The sequence below is a fragment of the Pteronotus mesoamericanus genome, unplaced genomic scaffold, assembly GCF_021234165.1.
Source record: "Pteronotus mesoamericanus isolate MK-2021 breed Mesoamerican mustached bat unplaced genomic scaffold, CSHL_Meso_final contig_50, whole genome shotgun sequence".
Classification (NCBI taxonomy): Eukaryota; Metazoa; Chordata; class Mammalia; order Chiroptera; family Mormoopidae; genus Pteronotus; species Pteronotus mesoamericanus.
Window position 1 is genome coordinate 18,108,994 of NW_026555186.1, and position 25,770 is coordinate 18,134,763.

Genomic DNA, 25,770 nt, shown 5'->3' on the forward strand with positions numbered 1-25,770 from the left:
CCAGAGGTTCGGTGAGCAACTTTCTCCTACATTCAGGGCCCCAAGGCCCCCACCCCATGCCCTGCGGTCACTTTCCACTTGGCTTCCCTGCCTCCTGATCCAATCAGCTGCATCTGATCTTCCACACAGATGCCAAATTCCTAAACGTACAGCTCTGCTCAGATGATGCCTCTGTTTAATTTAGCTCTCTCTACTGAAGAGATAAAATTCAAAGTCTTCAATATTTTCCATGTGAGGTGGTGGGCTTCCCATGATGAAACACAAGTGTAACACTTGTGTAAACACAAGTCAGGTGTCGATGGTGACTTCATAGGGGCGGCGGTAGACGGAGGCTGCTCATTTAAAGTTAATCCTGACTCAGTCTATGAGTTCACAAATTACAAAAGGTTCAGGAGTGAGGTGAGCTCGTTTCCCCCAGAGACAAAAGGCTGATGATGCATCTTCTATTTGGCATCAGAGCTGAGTTTAAGTGTCACGAGCAGAGCCGAGATGAAAGCAGAGCATGTGAAGAGGGCAGGCTGTCTGAGAGTCCATACCCAGTGATTACCAAAGTTCTGACTTATTATCAGACTGGTTTTGCTTTTTTTCCTAAGTGTGTCCCAGAGAGAGAGTACAGGGGAAGTACAAGTGCCACATGCATAGAGTATTAATGCACTTGTCCATCAACTACTTGGAAGGCAGTGTTCTGTTCTTAAGTAGCATGTACTACCTCCAAGAGTACACCCTTTAAAAGTCCAAGCACCAGTAAGATGAAGAAGCTGGGGAAAAAAGCAAGCATGGACCTCAGGACTTTGTGAAGTACTAAAGGTTCAGAATGGCAACACTCTTACTGAGAAACCACCTTCTTGCAAAGAGATCACAAGTAAGCCTACAAAGTTATTACCATCCAAATACAAGGGAAGTTGCTTTTTAAACATTAAAAAACATTATATCATTATTTCAAAATTTGGCACTTCATATCTAAGAATCCTAATAAATCTTCTTATAGCTTAAGTATTAATTAAACCATTTTTAAATTCCGTAGCTATGGAATTTTCCACATGAAATAACTCTGCATGATCACAGCCTCTCTAGCAATCAGAACACCAGAGAATACTGGTAAGTTTCCTGAAGGCGACTCAGGGTTAGGGCCAAAGCCAAGAATACAATGGCTTTGAAATTCTTGGCCCTTGATCAAGTACTTCCCAGGGTAAACAAAGTAAAACTGAACCAAGATGGCCAGAAATGATTCCTAATGGCTTTCAGAAATCAATACCCCACTAAGCAGAAGTGAAAACCCTCTCCTCTTTTACTTTAAAGTGTCCTTACAAAGATGTAAATCTCAACACAGGGAAAAATGTGAAGACGCTTTTTTAAAAGGTGATACGTTATACTGAAAGTGTTTTACAATGAAAATGCTCCATCCGTCATCTGTAACTACCACTCCCACTTGCACTGGGTAGCTTCCCAAACGGCAGAGCACTTCCAAGTATATTATCTGGTAGCTGGTAGGTACCATTTTTGTCTCTTGCTAACAAAGAAACTGAGACTCAAAGACAACACATCACTGGTTCAAGATCATCTAGCCAGGACACAGTAGTGTCAGAACTCACATTTAAGTCTTTGCATCACACACTCCGTACCTTCCCTCCTCTCTCAGCTCTTCAAGTTGGCCTTACTTCAGATGCGTCGCGCTGCCTGCCTCTTCCTCCCATCCCTCCTGCACTGCCTGCCACACTGTCTCCCGGGCTCTCCGTGTCTCTCCATAACTACCCCCAGGCCTCAGCCATTCCTTTTTCTGACTTAATATTATTCAGCTTTTAAATGTAAGTGTTCCTAATAAAAAGTAAAGAGTTGATCCATGGATACAAGTGGAAGTGGAATTCAGAAGTAGTTCATTTTTAAATATTTTATACTTCTAGCACTATCAGATATTCATCATCATTTAAATCAATCTGGCTCTTGAGTTAGCATATTGTGAATCTCTTGGGTTCCTGCATTTGGAAGAGTGAATAGCAAGAGCTGAATAGCAAGGGCTCTGTTCTTCCAAATAGGCCTATTTCAAAAAATGTACCCAAATCTACTTCATTCCCAAGTTCAAATCATGAGAATCAGGGTAGCAAGGCACCCCTCTACTTTGAAAAGCAATTAAAATATTAGTATTTTTAAAAATAAATAAATAAAAGTAAAAACTCTTAGAAGAAAACAAAATACAGTGTTTAAATACTGAACTTATGACGACAAACTTTCAGAGAATGACCTCTAAAGAAATCAGTATGTTCTCTGCATCATTACATAAGTTGAAAAAACTGAAAGGAGAAGAAAAAATAGAAGAAAATTAGAAAGCAATCATTCTTCATTTCCCTCCCAGAGTGAAGCAGCTCTGTTTAAGGGAGCTTTTGTAGATCCCTGGCACTCTCCAGAGGTAAAACTGTTGGGACTTTTTTAGTGAAATAAATCGTTCTTCAGCAGTCTACTGAAAATTATGGCAAATATGAAACAGTGTGTCGTGGCTGAAATTAATGTTAATTGGAATATAAGCCAGTTTTGGCAGGTCCCGAGTGGTGGCGCTTTTGCCTCCTGAATATGGTAAGCACGTGATTCCTGGTGGGCAGGCAAGAACTAATCTAAATGGTGACGGCAGTGAACATGTGTAAAATAAACGAAATGTGAAATACCAGAATACTATCCTAATCAGAAAACACAGGTCCTAGTTTTTTCTGCCAACAACTAACCATGACGTTGGCAAGGCCACATCTCTAGGCCTCAGTTTTTTCAACTCTAAAATGAGGAGTTAGCTTTGATGATATCTAGGTCCATTTCAGCTCTAAAATGCTTGACTGTCTATTTTTAACCACTTACCTTTGTTATATCATTAGAACGTTTTGTAATAGTTATAAAAGCAACACACGTTTAGTAGTTTATGGAAATCTAGATAAACATAGATAAGTAAACAAGCTACTGACGATTCTCCCATACAGAGGTAACTGCTAACCCCCACACAAAAATATATGCGGTGTTGCATAACCTGCGTTCATTGAACATATTTTTAAACTTCTTGCTGTCGGAGTAAATGTTTTTTCCTAACACTCACTTTTTTTTAATGGGCAGAGGGAGAAGGCAGGCATTTCAGAAGTACTCGGGGGTTACCCTGGGAAACACTCCCTGCCCATTCTGACATACCCCTGGAGCGGGGGTGGGGGACGCGGCCCTTGCTGTTCAAGAACCATCCTGAACAGAGCCATTGGTGGCAGTAACTCCTATCTCCTTTTGGAGGAGCATTAGGGCAGAATCAAGCCTAAGAGCTCTGTGCCTCCAAAATCACTTTTCATGGTTGCTCAGTTGGAATGTACCATCATTTACTAACCAATTCTCCTCACTCAATATTAAAATTATTTTCATTATTATAAACATCACAATGAATATCTGTGTGGCTCTATCTATCATTGCACAAAAATCTGTAATGAAACACCTGACTTTACTAATTAGTAATAAAATTAATATTTTGGGTGTCCTTGAGGGAGTCTTAAGCTGTGAAGTCTCTCATTCTGTTTCAGTGAAATCCTATCAAATATGGGAATCTGACATAAAAGGAAGGATGAGCCTCAATTAGGACATATGGTTACTTACCAGCATCCTTGATCCAATTACCATAAAGATGCACTGTCCTTGAAGTAAGATCACTGAAGGCCATTTTCCCCTGGATTTACTGGCTCTTACAATAGGTTCTTCAGTAAAATAAAAAAAAAAAAAATGCATTATGACCTATGAATGCAAATAAAGCCAAGTTTCTAATACAATATTAAAAATGCTAAAAATTTAATAGGAATAACTGGCAAACCAAAAAACTTTACTGAGGCTAAATGCATTAGTGAACCACATTAAACCCTGATGCAGTTGCAAACATTTAAGATTTTTTTTATCATTGTAAAAACAATGCTTACTGTGCTGAAAAGGCTAACGTTCGATGTACAAGATACAACAGGAATAAATGATTATAAGAACTTTCATGGCAGCATCTCCCTTTTATGCAACATGGAAATCAGGAATGGACTGTACCTCCCACAGCAATGCTGAAGTAAAAACCCAGGAGCAGGAAGTCTAGAAGATCCAGAAACTTTCAGAGAAGCTACTCTGATCAAGACTTACAGCTGATCTTCATTCGCAAGAAGGAGGTCTTCTATATGCAAGCTTTTACAATTTAAGTGGAACAGAGGTACAAGGAGGGAAGAAAAGAAGATTTACAAGAGCCAAAGAGAAGCTGCCTAGTTTATCTAAACAGATAGGCAAGAAGAGTTGGAAAAAGACCAGTGAGGAAAAACTAGCCGTATCATACATTAAAATATACTCTAAATCTTCAATAATTAAAACAGCATGACACTGGCTCATGAAGAGGCAAACCAATGAAATACAACAGAGTAGCAAGAAACAGACCAAATGCATTTGGGAATTTAGAACTGCGTTCCACAAATTCTAAGATGTGCGCTTTCCCACAGTTCAACATCTCAGAAATTAGCACACACCTTAGAAGTGGATAGTGTATCATTAAATGAGCAGTATATTTGATTCCAAGTCATATGGTGGGAAGATGAAAAAGTCTGGAAAGAGATGCTGGAGACAGTTGCACAAGAATGAAAATGTACTTAATGCCACTGACCTTCATTACTTAAAAATGGGTAAAATGCTACACTTTATATTATGTGTATTTTACTACCATAAAAAAGAAATTCTCTAGATCTACAATAGCAAAATTGAGTCTTTCTTCCAGCATCCTAAAATAAAACCATGTTTACATTTTACACATGCACATGCCCACATACACATGCATATGGTATTGATAAAGGTGGCATCTCAAACCAGTGGGCAATAAATTACCATTATTTAATAGATAGTGTGGTACACCTGGATAGCCATCTGGAAAAAAAGTTGGATCCAAACATTATACTGCAAACCAAGATAAGCACCAAGTAGGTCAAACATTTAAATAAAAAAAATAGAGCCATCTAAGTACTGGATGACAACTTGGGAGAACATAACCTTGGAGTGGGAAAGGCCTCTAACTTCAGCTTATGTTCTCTTACTAGACATAAGAGAAGACTAACAAATTTAATCACATGAACATCAAGAAGAAAAAAAGGCAGAATGACAAACAGGAAAAAGTATGTTCAATTTATATTACAGACAATTCCTATTCTTCCTAATATATGCAGTTTCTAGAAATTGATAAGAGCTGTAAACAAAGAGGAAAAGAAATGAACAAATTTCCATAGAAAAGGAAATGCAAATAGCTCTTAAAACATATGAAAAGTTGCTTAACTTTAATCATAGTAAGAAACCTACAAAATTTTATTGCATTGGACGGGCCAAAGTTCAAACACTTTTATCAGTTGGGCCAAAATCCAAAAATGTGTTAACTCTGTTGGCAGAAATGTCACCAACTGATACACGGCTGGTGGGAGTGCACCTTAGGGCAGCCCTTAGTGAGGGTAATTTGGTATTAGCAGGAAAAGCTATAAATGCATATTTTTAACCCAGGAATCCTACTTCTAGAAACTTATACACATACTCTCGTATACGCACATATGCAGAATGACATATAGTCAAGGTTATTCATTGTGTCAGTTAGTGGGAGCAACAGACTGGAAACAAGCCAAATGTCTATTAAAAGAGGACTGGTTAATAAATGATAATACATCTAATACCATGAAACAGTATGCCATTGTAAAAAAGAATGAGGAAGCTGTGTGCTGATATGCAAAGGTATCCAAGATCAATCTCTATGTGAAAAAAGCAAAGGAAGGAACAGAATTTTTAAATGACTACATTTTATATAGAAAACAAGGAAGGAAGAATATAAATTTATATTTATTTATATTAGCATAAAAGGAACTCTGAAAAGATATTCATGAGATACCCAGAATGGGGTACAAACTGGGCTGAAGATCTGGAAGGAAGACCCATATTGTCTGGTTTTTGATTCTTGTAAATATATTATTACATATCTAAAAAAAGAATTAAAATATTTTAAAGGGAAAAATAAAAGAGTAAAATCAGCCACCGCTTTGCTGGGACCCCCAGATAAATGCACACATACATGAAAGAGGAACTGCAACCTTAATTCCTCAAGGGCCTGCCCGCTCCAGGACATCTCGCCAAGCCCAGCAAGGCAGCTCAGCATGCCCTCTGCCTCGGTATATCGTGTCCTCAAGCTGAGCTCACGCTTGAGCTGTGGTGAGGCCAGGGTCTTGCCAGTGTCGCCTGGACTCCTGTTTTCCTAGAGACTTTTCTACAGTGCAGGTGTGATGCACGGTTAAGCGCAGGGGCTGTGGGCTCACTAAGACCTTGGCTGAAATCCCACCGCTTAATAGCTGTGTGACCCATGGCAAAATTAAAGCTCAGTTTCCTACTCTGTAAAACAGGAATTCTACAACTTACCAAGAAAGAATACACGGACTCAGAGAGTTGTTTTGAGAACCATATATTTGTAAAGTTCAGAGCATAGAATCTGATCAAGAATGAAGATTCAAAGTCAGACATTATCATTTGTAGAAACAAGTTGTACCAACTTAATTGGAAAACATTTGGCCAAATTCATTACCTTGTACAGTTAAATGGCAGTTTCTGGAACAAATCTAGAGAAAACTGTACTACTTTCATTTTAGGAGCCTGTATATACGTCATTGATTCTACATGATTCTTCCCTTGATGTTTTCCAATTGTCTTTATGTGAGTGTTCCCTCCCCCCACCTTAACCATTGAGATGACAGACCTCAATTCGTTATTTTCATAATTAAACTGCCAAAATATGCTGTTTAAATTATTCACAGTCAGACTGAAAGATTCTAATTCTAATTCTATATGACATATGTGGGGTTACATTTCACAATATTAATCTGTTTTCTGTGCAATTCCTACCTTCTCTCTCTTTTTTTTTTTTCTCATTCTACTGTTTTCCTCTCCCTAGCATGAAGACTCGAAGAAACCAGTCTAGTGCAGGTGAGAGATATTCACAGGCAGTAAACACAGTAAACACAGGGATCTAATCCCAAAGATCACACAAGACTGATATGGAGGAAGAGAGAAGGGAGTTAGAGAAGCAACTCACACTGCGCAGGGTGGAGTGGCAGAAACAGGCATCTGCCAGGCAGGAGAGAGGTGGAAGGACTGGAGACCTGGGGGAAGGGTCCATTTACCCAGTGAGCAGAGATTCTAATCGATCCTTTGCTTGTAATAACCTACCATCCAATAGTCCTTAACACTGATGGGCCTACCAGAAAAGAAGGAAGGGCCATAATTGTGTAATGTTGGGGCATAAAAGGAAAACCTGATCCATTTACCTTGAAACTGAATGCAAACTGCTAAGAATTTCCTCATAAACTGGGACAATGATGGACTGAATGCCAACAACACATTGCAGGGATTGTCTAAAAAATGAATAACTGAATTTGGGGCAACCTGGATTGTCCTGCCAATATAGCATTACCCCTGGACAAGCTCGAGGCATGCCCCCGCCGACCCTCTACTGTGATTACACATGGACTCTTGATTGCCAGACAGAGGTGCATAGAAATGGGGAGAAAAATCATTCTACATGGTCAAGGTATAGAGCTATCTTCTAGCTGACAACAGAACTGGGACCATAACAACCAATTTAAGATACTCAGTGACACAAAGTTCAGGGATGGAGATGCCAAAAAAATCAGATCTCTCATGTATGTGAAGCAGAGACTTAAAATTCAAAACCAGTAAACAAGACACTTCCGTGAAGGGTGGAAGAGGCAAGGCAGGCGCTACACAGGGAGAGAAAGTAGCTCCTTGTCTGAGTTGGTCTGCCTTAAAAACTATGTGGCAGGAGTAGAGTGAACAGGGGCGTCTGCACAGTCAGCCGGTTGCCCCAGCCCCAGCAACTGACTCATGACTTTTGCTCCTTATTTTTAACAGTATCACATGGTGACTGGGTCATTTGGTAAAGAAGGGACTTAATCTGCCCAGATGAGCATCTTTAGGCCTACATTAAAGATGTCAAGTTCCAATGTGGGAACCATGCTTGCTGCGTCCAGGAGAAGGTCCTTCCTACAAGGCAGCTTACCTGGAGATTATTCAGAGCCCCAAGCTGCTTATGTCAGCATAATCTAGACACTAACACTGGAACACAGAGAGCGTGCTTAAAGTACCTGACCACTTCATCTCTTTTGTTCCAAACTATTTTAACAGTAACCACAGGCAGAGCTCATCTGAGAAGGTCTTGCTGGGGTTCACTCTGGTGGGGGTGAGGCCTTGGGGTCGCCTGCAGTAGGAAGCGCCTAGCAGGAGCACTAAAGTCTAAAAGCATGGCCAGCCTCTTATGGGTGGGCCCGCAAATACAGACTGATCCAAACCCTGCAAAATGTGTTGGGGACACTCTCTTGAGGGAAAGGAGTGGTAGAGTCAGCATATGGCTTTCCTAGGGCACATCTGTGGTCCAGAAAAAGGGCCGTATTGTTTCCTCTTTCTCTTTTGATGTTTGGGAGGTTCTGGGCTCTGCCCGCTGATTTCTGCTTTGGAAATGAGACATCAGGGACAAACCTTCAAGGACAGATCTGGCTGCCAGAGATGTTTCTCAGGGATGCATAAATTGAAATGAGCCACTGGAAAGCACCAGCAGAGGAACGGAAGTCTGTGATGGAACTGAGAAAATTTCCTGTTGAAAAGGCAATTGTAGCCTCATATTTTGCGTTGTGGTTTGAAACTTTACCTTTGTTCAAAGTAAGAGAGGAGAGGGAGACAGGAAAAATCAAGCTATTCCACAAAAATAACAATTGCCCATCAGAGAACTGATAAGGGAAACACACCTTCAAAAGAAGATGGTTTGGCAAGGAGAGCAGGGGCAGCTCAGAGAGCAACAGGAAAAGGCAGCGCACTTGACTCATTAGAAAGGGATAGGGAAGGTCAGCAGGGAGTCAGAGCAGGTGACAGGCACACACCTGCCTGGTGGTGAAAGGACTTCCCGGGGGAAGGTATCTATCACAGGCAGCCTCTCTCTGGGTTATGATTCTGGAGAACCAGAGTTCAGGCAGAGTCTCTGCTCCCGCTATCTTGGGGAAGAAAAGCCCTGGGATAAGAAATACATTTCTCAGTAAGAATTCAAAGACTGCTAGGGAAACTTCCACCTAATGGGTTTTAACCTATGCACTTCCAGTGTGTTCCTGTGTTCCCGTGCCCAGCTGTTTCCTCCCTGGAACAGCGGCCCACCCCAAATCTGCTGAATGAGTTTTAAAATGTGAAATCAGAAAAACAAGGCAGGGCAAGAACAAATATCCGATCTCTCAGGCCTTCTTCTCTACTTTTATTCAAATGAATGCAATACTCCTCTCATTTATTTTCTCTTCAAACAAAAAGTGTTTTCTGAGCATCTATTATTATGCAAGGAAGTGCTGAGCAGTACACAATATTATTTTTAAAATATGGTCCCTGAATTCAAACAACGTTTAACTTTGCAGGAAAAAATGAACACCTATACAGGTATCGAAAATGCAAAGCAGACTGTGAGGTCACACAAACGCTTCACATAGAACCCTACAGCCTCTCGAAATGAAGGTTCACATCTGGCATGAAATTAGAGAAAAGCTCCTGGTGTGTTTCGAGTGTTTGTCAGTCCATTTTGGTAATGTACAGAGAAAAACAGAAAGATCAAAACAGGAAAGGTAGATTCCAGAGATAGTACTTGATTGTGGAGGGACCAAAAGCCAGGCTGAAGAATTTTTTAGACTTACTTCTTAATGTTGAGGAGCCATTACAGGTTTCTCAAGCAGGAACTGTCTCAATCAAGGTGGTGTTTGGAAGGATTAACTGGGGGATGGGCTCCAGGGCAGGGTGACTGAGGGTGAGATTTGGAAGCAGGGAGAACAAATATATAGCAATTGCATCCTGTTGGAACAGATGCAATATAAATAATCATTTCCTTTGAGATGTCACCCCTGGTTCAATCAGATCAGTCAAGATCAGGCATCTCACTAAGGTGTTTTTATAGCAATTTGTCTCATCTATAAGTTGTGCAAAACTCACTTATTGCACAGCATTGCAAATGCTACTTACTCTTATCTTCCCACTCATCAAGAGGGAAGAGCCTGAGCTTCATTATTTTTGCGTTCCCAATGCCTAGGCTAGTGTCTGGCATTCAGCAGAAAATATTTATGATGTGAGTGGATAATCAAATGTTACAGGGTAAATTCTGTCCCTTCTAAATTAGTATGTTGAACTCCTACCCACCCCCACCCCCCAGCACCTCAGAATGTGACATTATTTGGAGAGAGGGTCTTAACAGAGGTCATCAAGTTAAAGTGGAGTCACTAGGCGGGGCCCTGATCCGATACGATTGGTGTCCTTTTTAAAGGGAAAATTTGGAAACGGACATGTGTATAAAAAGAACACAATAAAAACAGGAAGACTTCCATCTACGAACCAAGGAGAAAGGCCTGGAACAGATCCTTCTCTCACAGCCATCTGAAGGGCCCGATCCTGCCAACCCCTTGCATTTGAATTTCTAGCTTACAGAACTGTGAGATGCTAAACTTCTCTTATTTAAACCACGCAGCTTGCGGTACTTTGCTACAGCACACTAGCGAACTAAAACAAGTGAAAATGTTCATCTAACTTGAAGAAACATCCAGAACTACAGCTCAGGATTAAGGTCATCATTAACTGTAAATAACAAGAGGTGATCATATGGGAGTAGCATAAATTTCTGTGATTAATAATACAGAAGGAAACAGCCAAGTTGAGGAAGCAGAAAGAGAAGCCAGGGACACATAAGGCAGTAAGAGAAAGCTGCGGATTAAAGCTGCCTGGTAGGATTTCCCTCCAAAGACTAAAAGAAAGTAAAATAAGTGGTCACAAAACACCCACAAAATTTCACAAAAGCAACCAAATAAGGAAGGGACACAGGCAGATGTTCAAAATCTCAAAAAGCTGCATGGCCCAAGAAGGGCTCCGGAGCGGCATGGCACCATGCATAACGTGGCACAGCTCCTCACCCCACGTGGCCTCTTCCCCAGCTGTACTGCTGGTGCAAAAGCACCTGAGAACTCTGACAAGGTCCCCCGAATCTGAAGAGAGGCAAAGGGACTAATAAGCTAACCTTTCCCTTCTCTCACTAGGGAATGAACCAACAGGACAGACTCTGACGGTGGAGGCTCCGCACTTAACTGGTGAACAAATAAAGATGCCTTCCAGGTGTCCCTTGGGAATGGGATACACCTTTGAGGTGCCGTGAATCTTGGCATATTTACACTTCAGAAATGAGGATACAACTCAAGTACAACCTTCCATAGCTGAATTCTTTTCACTCCCTATGTCTCAGGGTATAGAAAAAAATGTGTACAAACGGAAATCCTCAGCTCTCAAACGGTGGCCCAATGCTGAAAAACACACTGGGCTTAAAAAATAGTGTTGGGAAGGGACAACAAGGCACCCATAATACATCAGAGCAAAGAGATGGCCTGATCAGAGGTATCAAGTATTCAGAAAATCGGGAAGAAGTGACTGAAAAAATTCACAAATCGATTATGAAAACTGTAAAGCATGAACACATAGTAAACAAAGAACTCAAAAAAGAAAAAAGGTAAGGTAACAAAAGGAAATTCTCCACAAGTGCTTTGAGTTTCAACCATGCATTCATAAAATACTAAAACAAAAGAATGAAATGGAAGTGGAAAATGTAGAGTCAAGGAAACAAATTGAAGATCAAAGCATTATAGCACTAATAAATAAATTAGAAAAAGCCAGAAACAAAATAGTGATGGCTGAACAATTTATTCCTGACATAGAAGGGAGGTTGAAATAATCAAATGAAAATGACAAAGGGTAAAACAAGAGAGAAAAGCTATTAAGGCAAAGATGACCAACTATTGGGATGACTAGTGTTCTTTTTTTTTAATTGATTTGAGAGAGAGAGAGGAAGTGGGGAGAGAGAGAAACATCGATGTGAGAGGAAAACATCTATCGGTTGCCTCTTGCAAACACCCTGATAGGGGATCAAATCTGCATCCTAGGTATGTGCCCTGACTGGGAATCAAACCCACCACCTTTTGGTGTAATGAGACAATACTCTAACCAACTAAGCCACCTGACCAGAACAGGATAATCAGTATTTTTAAAGTACAAAATTTAACAAAAGAAAATGTATTAATATGCAAATATTAAAATTACTACTGACTTTACAGATAGATTGCAAAAACTAGATTGCAAGAAAATTTAATGTAAAACAATCAATATCAAGATGAATTCTAGTTAAATTGATGACCTCTAAATTGTAAACCTCTAAGTATACTGCACAGTTGAGTGGTAGAAACCAAATCTAGGTCTCTAAAGATTGAGGAGGTGTTGAAAGTAGTTAGTATAGTTAGTATTACAGCAAAGATTTACAATGACTTAGAAAAAGAAAGTAGATAGTATAGACATACAAAAAGTTTATCTTCAAGGGAGGTTTGAGCTGGAGGGACCCTAAGAGCTGACCCACCTATGAGGACTGAAGCTCTGAAAGATTTTCCAAGGAAGAGGTGGACCCAACGCTCAGCTCAAATGACTTCTGGGATCTTCCCCATTCTAAGTTGCCTGTTACTCAAGGTATTTCACAGGAAAAAGGAAAAAGATGATACAGTGAAATATTTATTTAAGAAATGAAAACATCCAAACCTCTCTTCGGTCCTTGCTTCCAAGACGGCCAAGAAAAGAAGGAACAACAGCCATGCCAGAAAAGGCCTTGGCACGTGCAGCCTCTTGGCTGCACTGCCTGCTCCAGATGCGTGCCCAAGGACACGGGCATGAAGAAGTTTGTCATGAAACATAGAGGCTGCAGCCATTAGGGACAATTCTGGAGTGAGTGTCTTCATCTCCTGTATGCTTCCCAGGCTGTAGTAGTGTGAAACTACACTACTGGGTGAGTTCAGCATGCCGCTCACAGCCAGGCAGTCAGGAATCGTTCCCGTGAAGCCGGGAAGGACCGAACACCCCCACGCTGCTTCAGACCTCAGGTGCTGCCCCACAACCTCCAGCAACACCCATGCAAGGCGCTAAGGCCTTAAGGACTGAAGGAAAGTTCTCTGGATAAAAATGAAATTGAAATTATACTTTAAAAAAAGATGAAAACATCCTGAATACACGTATAGGATGAGGAAAAATCAGTGGTGAAGGAGAGATTGAAGTTGCATATGTGTGCCTATGCCTAAGACGAGAACTCTGGTTTCAGAAGAAGCCAGAACAAAGTAGGGAAACAATGCAAACATAGCCTCAGGTAGATCCCTGGACCACAGCTGCAAGGAAGGCAGGCACAAGAAAGTCCCTGCTTCAACGCCTGTAACTCATCCTATAAGCGGCTGGGTTTCTAAAGTCCAATTACAGCTCAGTTGTTTGGAAATTTGAAGTATTCCATCGAAACAAAGTATAATTGGCATTTAGTTTTCCAGGCAAGCCACAAACACTGACTCAGCTCACTGGGGTCTTGGCTCTAAGGAACAGAAAGATGTTCAGCACAGCAAAGAAAAAGAGCACACCTTTCCTGGGGCCTCAAGACAAACCTCTTGATACCCCGAGATCTCATTCTGCCCTAAATCCCCAAATACAGCTATCTACCAAGACTTAAACCTACCAAAAATGTCCCAAGTACCTAGTTACCTAATCCTTCAAACATCAAATAAAAAAGTGAAGTTATTACATTTCAACTCATTGAAATTGCTCAAGAAAGCAATTTCATTATTATTTAGAATATGAGGGTAATTCTTCAACTTTCACATGCATCCCACTTTGCTGAGAGACGGATGGAGAGCCACATCCCCAGGGCCTCCCCCAGAGGCAAGGCCATTCGGCCAGGTGGTCCTTCCATCGCACTTAGGGGAGAATCCCGAGCTAGGATTTTCTGGTTTGGTTTTAAGATAATGCTTGTTAACACAAATGAATTCTTAAGTGAGTGTCTCAGGTACCCAAGGAGAGAGAATAAAGCACTTCTTACACTATGAAGGAAAACGTTCTGGAGCTCGAGAACTACAGAAGCAGGATGGCCCAGCCTGGGCAGCGCCCCGGGAGCCCCTCACCGCTACGTATGAACGCTTCACACACACCTTCATTTCACATTCATGGCTAAAAACGCTGACAGTAGAATCACATACTGAAGGGCAAGGGAGAAGTTGAGGTCATTAATTCATTAGAGACTTTTTACACATAAGGGTTTTTCTAAGCCTACCCCTTGGCTATTGTCTACTGTTTCTCTAAATTTCTGCTTAAAGAGATTTAATGCAGAGTTCATGAGGTAGAAATATTGTTCTGTTCAAAACTGATGATCGCTTAGTCCACTACCATATATTACTGTTCAGCTTAATCAATTACTAAATCACACAAATGATATGCAGTCCGACAGCTCAGTATGCCACCACCAGTCCTGCCATTCCGTTCTTGGGCATTGGGACAGCCTAGTCAGTTTTTCATGGCTGGCATCGTCCTGACTGGCTGAATATCCACGCCACACTGGTTGGTAATAATTGTGGTTCTCACTCTAGTTTGTAGTTCTATATTTGATAATCACCATGCTGCATTTTATTTCACTTGTAGACATGTCTTGGTTCACTTAAATTCTGTAAGTTCTTGTGAGGTAGGGTGGCTGCCATATGCAAATTTATATCTTATACAGAACTACACTGGGGCAGGCGAGGGAAGTAATAAATGTCATGGTGTCAACAATCAACAAAGGAAATTATCATAGCTGATGGTCAAATTTTGCCACACTGCTAGCAGAAAGGCCCAGATTTCTCAGCTTCAAATTTAAGTTAGAAGCATAAGCAAATAAGTCATTTATCTTGAAATAACTCATGTGACGAGGTGAACCTCTCCATTGTTTGCTCTTTAACCATAGTCTGTTTGTGCTCTTGACTGGTACTGAGAGGCTGTACTTGAACTTCTCAAAAGATTTTCTGTAATGAGATTTGGTTCTGATAAACTTGAAGAACGTATTTTCATTAAGATCAGTTGTACTCTTTTTTAAATTCTAGTACTAAGATTAGTTGCCTTTTATTCACTTGAAATATTACCATTTAACCAAATCCTCATGGTTTAGAGGAAGACTAAGACATTTAAATGAGAGAGGCAGGTATGTATATCTATAAAGAGAGGGTGTGTGTGTATATATATAGATATATATCTATATCTACATCTATATCTATCTATCTATCTATCTATCTATCTATCTATATATATATCTTTGATATATATATCAAAGTCTGTCTGGGAAAAGTCCAGCCATTGTTAATTAATGAGAATGGTTTGGACAACATTGATGTAACCTGGCAGCCAAGGAGAGTGGACTGGAATGCACAAGCATTAACAATGACAACTTCATTGTACTAGTCAGTGGGGGTAGTAGATGGTGTTGAGTCTACCTTGTATATGGTCTGTCTAGAAGCCATGTAATATGAAAAATAGAGACATTTATTGAAAAAGATACAAGATACAAGAAACATTGGACATAGGACAATGATGCATCAGTTCTCTTCAAAGTAGGCACCTTGGGATCTCACACGGTTCCCCCAAATGCCATCAGCTGCCCCGTTGTATGATCCTGAATCTCACTGATGGTCTGAAATCTCTTCCCTTTCAAAGGTGATTTTAGTTTTGGGGAAAGCCAGAAGTCACAGGGCACCAAATCTGGGCTATAGGGGGGCTGAGTCACCTGGGTGATTTGATGTTTCACCAAAAAACTACATGAGATGTGATGAAGGAGCATTGTCATGATCAATCTACCAATCACCAGCTGCCCATTGCTGAGGACTTCTGAATTATCCGAGTAGTTTCCACAGAGGAATATTTAAGCTTAATGCAAAATTTGATGCAGATTCGTTGCTCTACTAGCTCAGTCATTTTGAATGTGACAGCCACACAGCACACATGCTCTCAATGGCATCTACTGCCTCCACTGACTAGTACAGTGAAGTCATCATAGTTCACAAATGAGCATTCCAGTCCACTCTCCTTGGCTGCCAGGTTATATCGATGTCACGCAAACCATTCTCATATATTAACAATGGCTGGACATTTTCCCGGACAGACCTCAAATGTTCAATATCATGTATAGTATATAAGATAGTATAGTTAAATTAGCATATAGTATAAAGGAAAGTATAGTTAAATAAAGCATTTTAAATTAAGCTTCTCTTTACTGACTTAAGAGGTTTTCATTTAATTTGGTTCCTGGTTAAGTAGGACTACTTTTTTTCTCACTATACTTTCTTTCCCATTATACTTCGTTTGAAAGACAAATAATGAAATACCAAGAATAAAGATCAGGAACTGAGAAACTGGGGCCTGGATAAATTACACAAAGGCAACCTTTGTCTTCATATGAGCTTTACATCCCAGTCTAGCTTCAACTTTAAAGTTCAGTTGCCCCAGTACAAAAAGTACCAAAATTCAGTACTGTTACAGATGAAATTAACCAGAAACACACTTCTTGTTGCTCTTGCTAATATAAAGTCCTTGGAAACTTGGTGTGTTTTTCCTTTTGGAAAGTAAATACAAAGATGCAGTATTATAAAGTCCGATAAATTCGTAAGTGGTCAAACTGCACATAAAAATGTTTTCTTTCCCTTTCTACTATATTACTAAGTTGACCGAACACAAATCCAGTATATATCTAAAATTTTGAGAAAAATAAGACCTATGGAAAAAAATTTTGGCATAAATATGCAATAAAATCTTCAGAGTAATTAAGGTCATATAACATCCTTTCAGAATAGCTCTCCAGCGATATTTATCACCTACAAATTCCCAAGTATCTGATATCCACATAGCTATCACACTGCCTTTTTGTCATGTAGAACTTCCTTTTGATAGAGTTAGGTATCTGTCTACAGCCATACCACCCTGAACACACCTGATCTTGTCTGATAGAGTTAGGTATCTTAGATGATCAATGATTATGTAAAAATGCAGCCCTGTGTCAATAATAAAAATAAAGGGAAAAAAACCAGCCCTACAACTAAATCATATCACTTAAACTACAAAGGATTTCACCTTTACTTTGACTTTTTTTCTGACCTAAGAAAGATGCAATATATATTGAATGTCTTCCAATCTGTCATCTGAGCTGTGGAGTTTGTGATTCCTCCAAATAGAATGTAGGAATATAATCTTAAAAAAAAAAGAGATTTTATTTATTTATTTTTAGAGAGAGGGGAACGGAGAGAGAAAAAGGAGAGAAACATCAACGTGCGGTAGCCTCTTGCACGCCCCCTACTGGGGACCTGGTCCGCAACTCAGGCATGTGCCCTGACTGGGAATTAAACCACCTTTTGGTTCGCAGGCCAGCACTCAACCCACTGAGCCACACCAGCCAGGGCTATAACCTTGAACCATGCTCCTATTAAGTATATTGATCTTATACCTCTCACTAAAACAGCATTTAGAAGGCGGACCAACAGTTTTAAGGATAGTAACAATGAGACATCTTCTCATTCATTCTGTAAATCCCTTGTCAGGCTACCCTTTTCATGCCCCTGGCCCTCCTTCTGTATTCTCTCTGGAGAATGCTTCTCTATTCTCCTAATCACAATCTTAATATAAGACAAGTCTTAGAAAAAAGCAAAAATGAGACATATAAACGATAAAAAATTATCTTGAGGAAAGAGGGAAGAGCACAAAGTAACAAAGGGATCCTTGCCAGTAAGTCTGACAACAAAGAGCAAAACTTACTGTTGGGTATATATTTCATTTTCATCAAAAGACATGCGTTGTGATAGGAAAAGGTTTAGCCAATTATGACCTGTGTTGGTGGATATCAATGGCAATAATGACAAGCCCCTCGCTGGCTGGAGCAGACAAGCTGCTACACCTAACTAGAAAGAAATAAGAAATAGGCCCCTGATAATGAAATAAGGGAGAAGGACAGTTCTTGAGTAAATCCAACATACTGTGATTCACAAGGTGGGGATTCTGGACACTAGCATCTCTAAGGGGTGCCTGGGTGTGACTGTCTGCAGATAACCATCCCACTTGGTTAAAGGTATAGGCTCTCATTAGAGCTATACACGAAGGTTGGGAACCTCCCTTTTTCTAACACCCAAAGGCTTTTTACCGAGTTCTTATCTACGCTCTTGCCCTGCAATTCCACTCTGCTGACCTCTCCTTTTCCTGAAGCCCTGACTTTGACTTTCAGAACATACCCCTCTTCTAACTGGCCTTACGCCATTCCATTGTTCATCCCCGAATCATTTTGTCCTGTTGGTTCTTTTTTCATACCCCTGCACTGGAGCCTTCTCCTCTCAGCGCTTGGCACTTTTTTTTCTTGTTATCTACTTACTCCTCATATTATGTTATGACATACATATCTGAACTCCAAACCCCAACCTTTCATTCATGCTAGAGGTCACTATTTCCATTGGCTACTGAACATTATAACTTAGATATTCCACTGCCAAAGAGAACATGGCTAACCCAAAAGGCACTAATGTTGCCCAATTTGGCTTCTTTATCCTACACCTTCACTGATGCTAATGGCTTGATTTTTCTACTGATCTAAAACAATGGAGTCATCTTTGACGCTCCACTTGCACCTCTAACCTGCAAGCTTTACTTTTCTTAAAAGAAAACTTTCTCCACCATTTTCACTGCCAACAACCAAAAAGAACCCCATTTCTCCCTGTATTACTGCAACTAGGCCAAAATATCTCCTAACTCCCCCCCTCTCTTTTTTTAATGTTTAGGGTAAATGTTATTATCAGAAAAAAAATCCTAATGTACCACTTTCACCATCTTTTCCCCTTCTGAAGAATATACAATGACTCCCTATATAAATCACATTAAGCCCCAAGTTCTCAGCTCTATTATCTGACCCTATTCTCCCCATTCAAATTCACTTCCCACCTCTCCCTACTACTCTCTAATGTTAAAAACTTTTTATTTTTCCAGTAAGCTATTTCCTGCCTGTACCCTTCCCCTCCTCCTAACCCCCAAAGTCATCAACTGTTTGGTTTGGCTCCCATCACATTTTTTTACGAACAGAAATGAGGATTTGGAAACGTCAGAGGGCACCCATTACAAGACCCATAGCCCAGTTGGAAGGATCTGTACAGAGAAGCAGCAGCTGTTAAAACTGGACAAGTAGATAGGGGCTGAATAAGAAAGATCCCTAAGGGCAAGTGTGTCACATTTATTACTCTTAGAGATTTAGCTCTCAGGTAAAAACACTGAAACAATCATGAAATCATAATAAAGCACAAGCAAGAAAAACAAAATCCCAAGGTCTCCCTTGTGACACCATGTATGAGGTTTGTAAGAATATTTCCTGCCATGGGAACTGAGCCACTGTGTCCCTCAGATGAAAGCAGTTCCTCTGCTTTCATAAATTACCAAGAGGTTCAAAAGCAAGGCAGCAAGAAGCTCTAATGGGCAATTTCTCTGAGAAACATTGGAAGAGCTTTTCTCGGGCGCCCAGATCAGCCTGCGCCAACATGCACTCTTCATTCTTGGAGGGTTTTTCAATTAAAAAGCTGTCTTGATTAAAGTTTTAAAAATTGATGCTTCTGAAAGGAAAACCATTTTTAAGATGAGTTAATAGAAGCCAGCAAATCTGTGAAATGGGTCAGTTAAAGCTTAGAAATTTATAAGGAAGAAAAGCCACAGATGACAATTAGTTTTCTGCAAAAGGCCTCAGCAATCATCAAAGAGTATAGGTCAAAAACTACAGAGATGTGTACAGGTGCTCTAAGGAAACTGCAGGCAGTTTGCTTGAAGAAGGAAAAGGAGCTGATCAGGCATACAACATGCAGCACCAACTAGGCGCATCTGAAATCAGCTGTAGCCTATTTCCTGAGGCAAGGGTGTAGCTATCCAAGTTATCCAAGAGAATAACAACAGCACCCACTTACCAAAGACTTTGGGCCAGGTACAGCGCGAGGTATTTCATACACATTACCTATTTAATCCTCATAGCAACCCTATGAAAGAGGTATCATTATTTTTATCTATTCATCTACTGATAGACACTTGGATGGAGCCAGAGGGTATTATGCTAAGTGAAATAAGCCAGTGAGAGAAAAACAAACACCATAGGATTTCACTCATGTGGAATCTAATGGACTAAATAAACTAACAAAATGGAAACAGATTCATAGATAGAGAAGAGACTGAGAGCTGTCAGAGGGGATGGGAGTTGCAGGGCTGGGTGAAAAAGGTGAAGAAATCAAGCAAAAAAACAACAACCAACAAACCTCATAGACACAACAGTATGGTGATTATCAGAGGGAAAGAGGGGTGGGGGGGATAAAAGAGGGAAAGGGGGGATAAACGGTGATGGAAAGAGACTTGACTTGGGGTAGTGAACACACAATACAATATACAGATGATGTGTTATAGAACTGTACACTGGAAACGTATATAATTTTTATTAACCAATGTCACCCCAATAAATTCAACACAAAATAAAAATACAAAAAAATAAGTATATTATCTTTATGTCACAGATAAGCAAAGCTCAGAAAATTTAAGTAACTTGCTTCTGATCACACAATTATCATGTGGCAGAGCAGGTGTTCAAAGTTCAACAGGACTCTGGTCTCTGCTTACCCAATACAGCACATTAGTTTCCAGTGTAAAGGGTGGTAAGAGGAGTTAGGTAACAGGACAGACTTAGCTAATCAACCAATATATAAACACTATAGCAGGCCCTATGCTGGAGATTCAAAAGTGGACCAACCCTTGCCCTGACTGGATGGCTCAGTTGCCTGGAGCGTCACCTAGTCAGGGCACAAACCTAGGTTGTAGGTTCGATCCCCAGTCAGGGAATGTATGGGAGGCAACCAATTGATGTTGCTCTCTCACATCAGTATTTCTCTCTCTCTCTCCCTCCCTCTCTCCCTCCCTCTCTCTCTAAAATCAATAAACATATCCTTGGGTGAGGATTAAAATAAAAAGTGGACCAACCCCTTCACACCTACAAGGATGGCCATATTAAAAAAGGCAGATAATTACTAGTGGTAGCAAGGATGTGGACAAATCGGTATACTCATGTCTCTTACTCTTGGCATTGTAAAATGGTGCAGTCACTGTGGAAAACGGTTTGACAGTTCCTCAAAATATTAGACAGAGAGGGACCATATGACCAGCCATTCTACCCCTAGGTATATACTCAAGAGAACTGAAAACATCTTGCATATAAATGTCCATACTGCATTATTTATAGCAGTCAAAAAGTACAAGGACCCTAAGTGTCTATCAATAAATGAGACAGTAAATATAATGTGGTATATGCATACAATAAAATATTAATTCATGGAACAATATGGATAAACTTTGAAACTATTATGCTGAGTAAAAAGGAGTGAGTCACAAAACATCACATATTATATGCTTTCACTTACATTAAATATCAGGAATAGTCAGATCCTTAGACAGTAGAATGGTATTTGCCTAGGACTGGAGAACTGGGGAGCCGGGGGTGGGGAGGGAGCAGGGAGAGACTGCTAATGGTTATTGGGATTCTTTGTTCCAAAATTGCTTGTAGTGCTGGTTGTACAATTCTGTGAACATACTAAAACTCATAGAATTGTATGCTTTAAATGGGTGAATTTTATGGTGTATGCATCTTCTCTCTATAAAGGTGTTTTTTAAAATATGGACTAGGAGACCCAAGATGGTGGAGGAGTAAGTGGAAGCTAAACTAACTTGCTCCCAGGACGAAACTGGAATTACAATTATAGAAAAATCATCCTGAATAACCAACTGAACACTAGCTGGAGAGAAGCCTTATTTATAATCACAGACAGAAGAAACCATTTCACCACAACGTGACTAGTGGGGAGTGTGGAGGAGGCACTAGAGGGCCGGCTGGGCTCCCACAGTGGCAGCTGAAATTCCAAAGGAATATTTCAGCAGCCAGAGGGTTCCCCTTGAGAAGTGTGGGGTCTGAACCCCAAGCTGAACTCCCCAGTCTACAGCAACAGAACAGGGAAAGGAACCTAGATAACAACCAGCTGTGAAAAGCAGCAGGGTTTCTGTCTGCCAGGGAGAGACAGCTGGAGATGCAGAGAGCCTCTTAAAGGTCCAACACACAAAATTCCATTTACAGCCATTTTCTCTGAGCTTCTGCGAAGGTGGGGAGAGTGGACTAGAGATGTGTGAGATGAGTCTTGTTCTGGAGACAGAACTGAATGGTCAGCCACCAGGACCACTATGCTGAGTCATTCCCCATACTGCAGGAGCCATCTTTCTCAGGCAGAGCATTCCCCTCCAAGTAGAAACAGCCTGAAGGAAGCAACAGTCCCGCCCATGGGAATTACTCTGTCCCACCCTGTGGGACCTAAACCCTGCTGCTGAGGACTACAGCTGAAAGATTTTCACTCTTTAAGCCTTAACAGAAAGCCTGTAGACAAAGATGGATCTCCGGGAGCTCTGAGACTTTAACGGACCCTCCCCCAGACCCAGTGTTGGTTAAAGTTGGCCTTCATGTGTAACTTGGTTCTTTCTGCACACAAAGAGGCCTAGCAGAGGGAAGCACATGACATCAATTGCTGATAACTCCAAACAGGTTCCCCAGGGCCAGTCATAAACAGGGTTTGACATACCAGAGTCTTTGCAGATCTACCTCATACATAGAAACAAACAAAGAGCAGCCAAAATGGGAAGACAAAGAAACAGACCCCAAATTAAAGAGCAAGAGAATTCTCCAGAATAACTAGTTGAAATGGAGGCAAGCAATCTATCAGAGAGTTTAGAGTAATGATTATAAGTATACTCAACAGCATGAAAAAAAGATCTAGAAACCACAAAAAGGACCAGTCAGAAATGAAAGCAATATCTAAAATAAATAATACACTGGAAGGAATAAATATTAGGTTAGATGAAGCAGAAGATCAAATCAGTGATTTTGAAGACAAGGTAGGGAAAAAAACACCCAAGCAGAGCAGCAAAAAGAAAAAGAATTTAAAAAAATGAGGAGAGCTTTAGAAATCTTTGGGATGACATGAAGCATAACAATAGCCACATCATGAGAATACTGGAAGGAGAAGAAAATGTGCAAGGGATCAAGAACCTATCTGAAGGAATAATGACTGAAAACTTCCCTAATTTTGTGAAGGAAAAAGACAAGTCCAAGAAGCTCAGAGAGGCCCAAACAGTTTGGACCCAAAGAGGCCTATTCCAAGACACCTTATAATTACAATGCCAAGGCTTACAGACAAGGAGAGAATCCTAAAGACTTCAAAAGAAAGCAGGTAGGTACATACAAAGGAGAACCAATGAAACTGTCATCTGATTTCTGAACAGAAACATTTCAGGCCAGGAGGGAGTTAGGTGAAATATTCAAGGTGATGAAAATACCTACAACAGAGACGACTTTACCCAACAAGGCTTCCCAGACAACAAAAAGCTAAAGGAGTTTGTTAATACCAAAATAATAGTGCAACAAATGTTAAAGGGCTTGCTTTAAGAAGAAGAAGAGAAAGGGGGAAAAAAAGAGGAAAATAGTCTAACGATAAAATGGCACTAAATACATATCTATCAATAATCGCCATAAATGTAAATGGCTTAAATGCTCCAACCAAAAGACATAGGGTAGCTGAGTGGATAATAAAACAAGACCCACATATATGCTGCCTCCAAGAGACTCCCTCAGATTGAAAGATATACACAGACTAAAAGTAAAGGGATGGAAAAAGATATTTCATGCAAATGGAATGGGAAAAAAAAAAGCTGAGGTAGCAATACTTACATCAGACAAAAAAGATTTTAAAACCAAGTCTATTTTGAATTGGTTTTTGCCTATAGACTTGTCTCTCACTATAGACTTTTTGCCTATAGTAAGAGACAAAGAAGGAAACTACATGATGATAAAGGCAACAATCCAACAAGAGGATATAACCCTAGTAAACATTTATACACTCAACATAAGGACACCTAAATATGTAACGTAAACTTGATGGACATAAAAAGAGAGATCAACAGAAATACAGTCATAGTTGGAGATTTTAACACCACTTTGACTTCAATGGATAGATCTTCCAGAAAGAAAATCAACAAGGAGACAGTGACCTTAAACAACACTCTAGATCAAACGGATTTAATTGAGATCTTCAGAAGATTTCATCTCAAAGAAGCAGAAAATACATACTTTTCAAGTGCACATGTAATGTTTTCTAGGATAGACCACATGTTAGGACACAAAACAACTCTCGATAAATTTAAAGACTGAAATCATATCAAGTATACTCTCTGATCACAATACTATCAAACTAAAAATCAATCACAAGAACAATGAAAAACATAGAAAGACATGGAAGCTAAAAAACATTATTAAACAATGAATAGGTCAACAATGAGATCAAGGAAGAACTCAAAAGATACCTTGAAATAAATGAAAATAATACAACAATCCAAAATCTGTGGGACACAGGGAAAGCAATCCTAAGTGGGAAATTCATAGCATTACAGGTCTACCTCAAAAAACAAGAAAAAGCTAAAAAAATCCTAATTTTACACTTAAAGGAACTTGAAAAAGAACAACTCAAAAAGCCCAAAATGAGTAGAAGGAAGGAAATAATAGAGAACAGGGCAGAAATAAATGAAATAGAGTTTAAAAAATGGTACGAAAGATCAACAAATTCAAAGCTGCCATTTTGAAAAGATAAACAAGGTTGACAAACCTTTAACCAGACTCATTAAGAAAGAAGAGAGAAAGGACCCAAATAAATAAAATCAGAAATGAAAGAGGATAAATAACAAGTTACATCAAAAAAATACAAAGGATTGTAAGAAAATATTATGAACAACTATATGCCAACAAACTGGACAACATGGATGAAATGGATAAATTCCTAGAAACATGCAATCTTTCAAAACTGAGTCAGGAAGAATCAGAGACTCTGAATAGACAGATTACACCTAGTGAAATTGAAACAGTAATCAAAACACTCCCAAGAAAAGCCCTTAACCGGATGGCTTCATGGGTGAATTTTACCAAACATTACAGGAAGTACTAACTCCTCTCCTTCTCAAATTATTTCAAAAAATTCAAGAGAAGGAAGTGTCTCAAGCTCATTTTATGAGGCCAGTACTATCTTAATTCCAAAACCAGATAAAGACACCATAAAAAATAAAATTATAGGCCATTATCCCTGATGAACATAGATGCTAAAATCCTCAACAAAATACTAGCAAACCAAGTACAGCAATGTATCAAAAAGATCATACACCATGATCAAGTGGTATTTATTTTGGGAATGCAAGGTTGATACATATGCGAATCAATAAATGTCATTTACCACATAAACAAAATGAGGGATAAAAATCACATGATCATATCAATAGATGCACAGAAGGTACTTGATAAAACCCAGCACCCATTTATAATAAAAACTCTCAGAGAAGCAGAATTAGAGGGAATATACGTAAGCATAATAAAGGCAATATATGACAAGCTCACTGCCAGCAATGGGGAAAAACTACAAGCATTCTTCTTAAGATTGGGAAAAAGACAGGGATGTCCTATTTCACCTCTCTTACCCAACATAGTACTAGAAGTCCTAGTCACAGCAATCAGACAAGAAGATAAAATAAAAGTCACCCAAATTAGAAAGGAAGAAGTAAAATTATCTTTATTTGCAGATGACCTGATACTGTACATAGAGAAATCCGAAGATTCAACCAAGAAGCCACTACAATTGATAAATGAATTCAGCTAAGTAGCAGATACAAAATAAATATCCAGAAATCAGTTGTATTTTTATATGTCAATAATAAAGTAATAGAAAAGGAAATTAAGAAAACAATCACATTCAC

The 25,770-nt window shown here is 39.7% G+C and overlaps 1 protein-coding gene and 1 pseudogene across 2 annotated transcripts in view; one reads left to right on the plus strand and one right to left on the minus strand.

The window, feature by feature from the left end:
• ELOVL7 (ELOVL fatty acid elongase 7) overlaps positions 1–25,770 on the minus strand; it is a 74,074-nt gene that overhangs the window by 17,693 nt on the left and 30,611 nt on the right. The window contains exon 2 of one of the 2 annotated variants that reach the window (XM_054578227.1): positions 3,610–3,707. In XM_054578227.1, the coding sequence (XP_054434202.1) occupies positions 3,610–3,673 (64 nt within the window). In that variant the 5' untranslated portion in view covers positions 3,674–3,707. Of the gene's footprint in view, positions 1–638; positions 664–3,609; positions 3,708–25,770 lie in introns of those variants that run through there. The other variant, XM_054578228.1, reaches the window with a different exon arrangement.
• Positions 6,945–13,066, plus strand: LOC129074731 (putative 40S ribosomal protein S26-like 1; annotated as a pseudogene).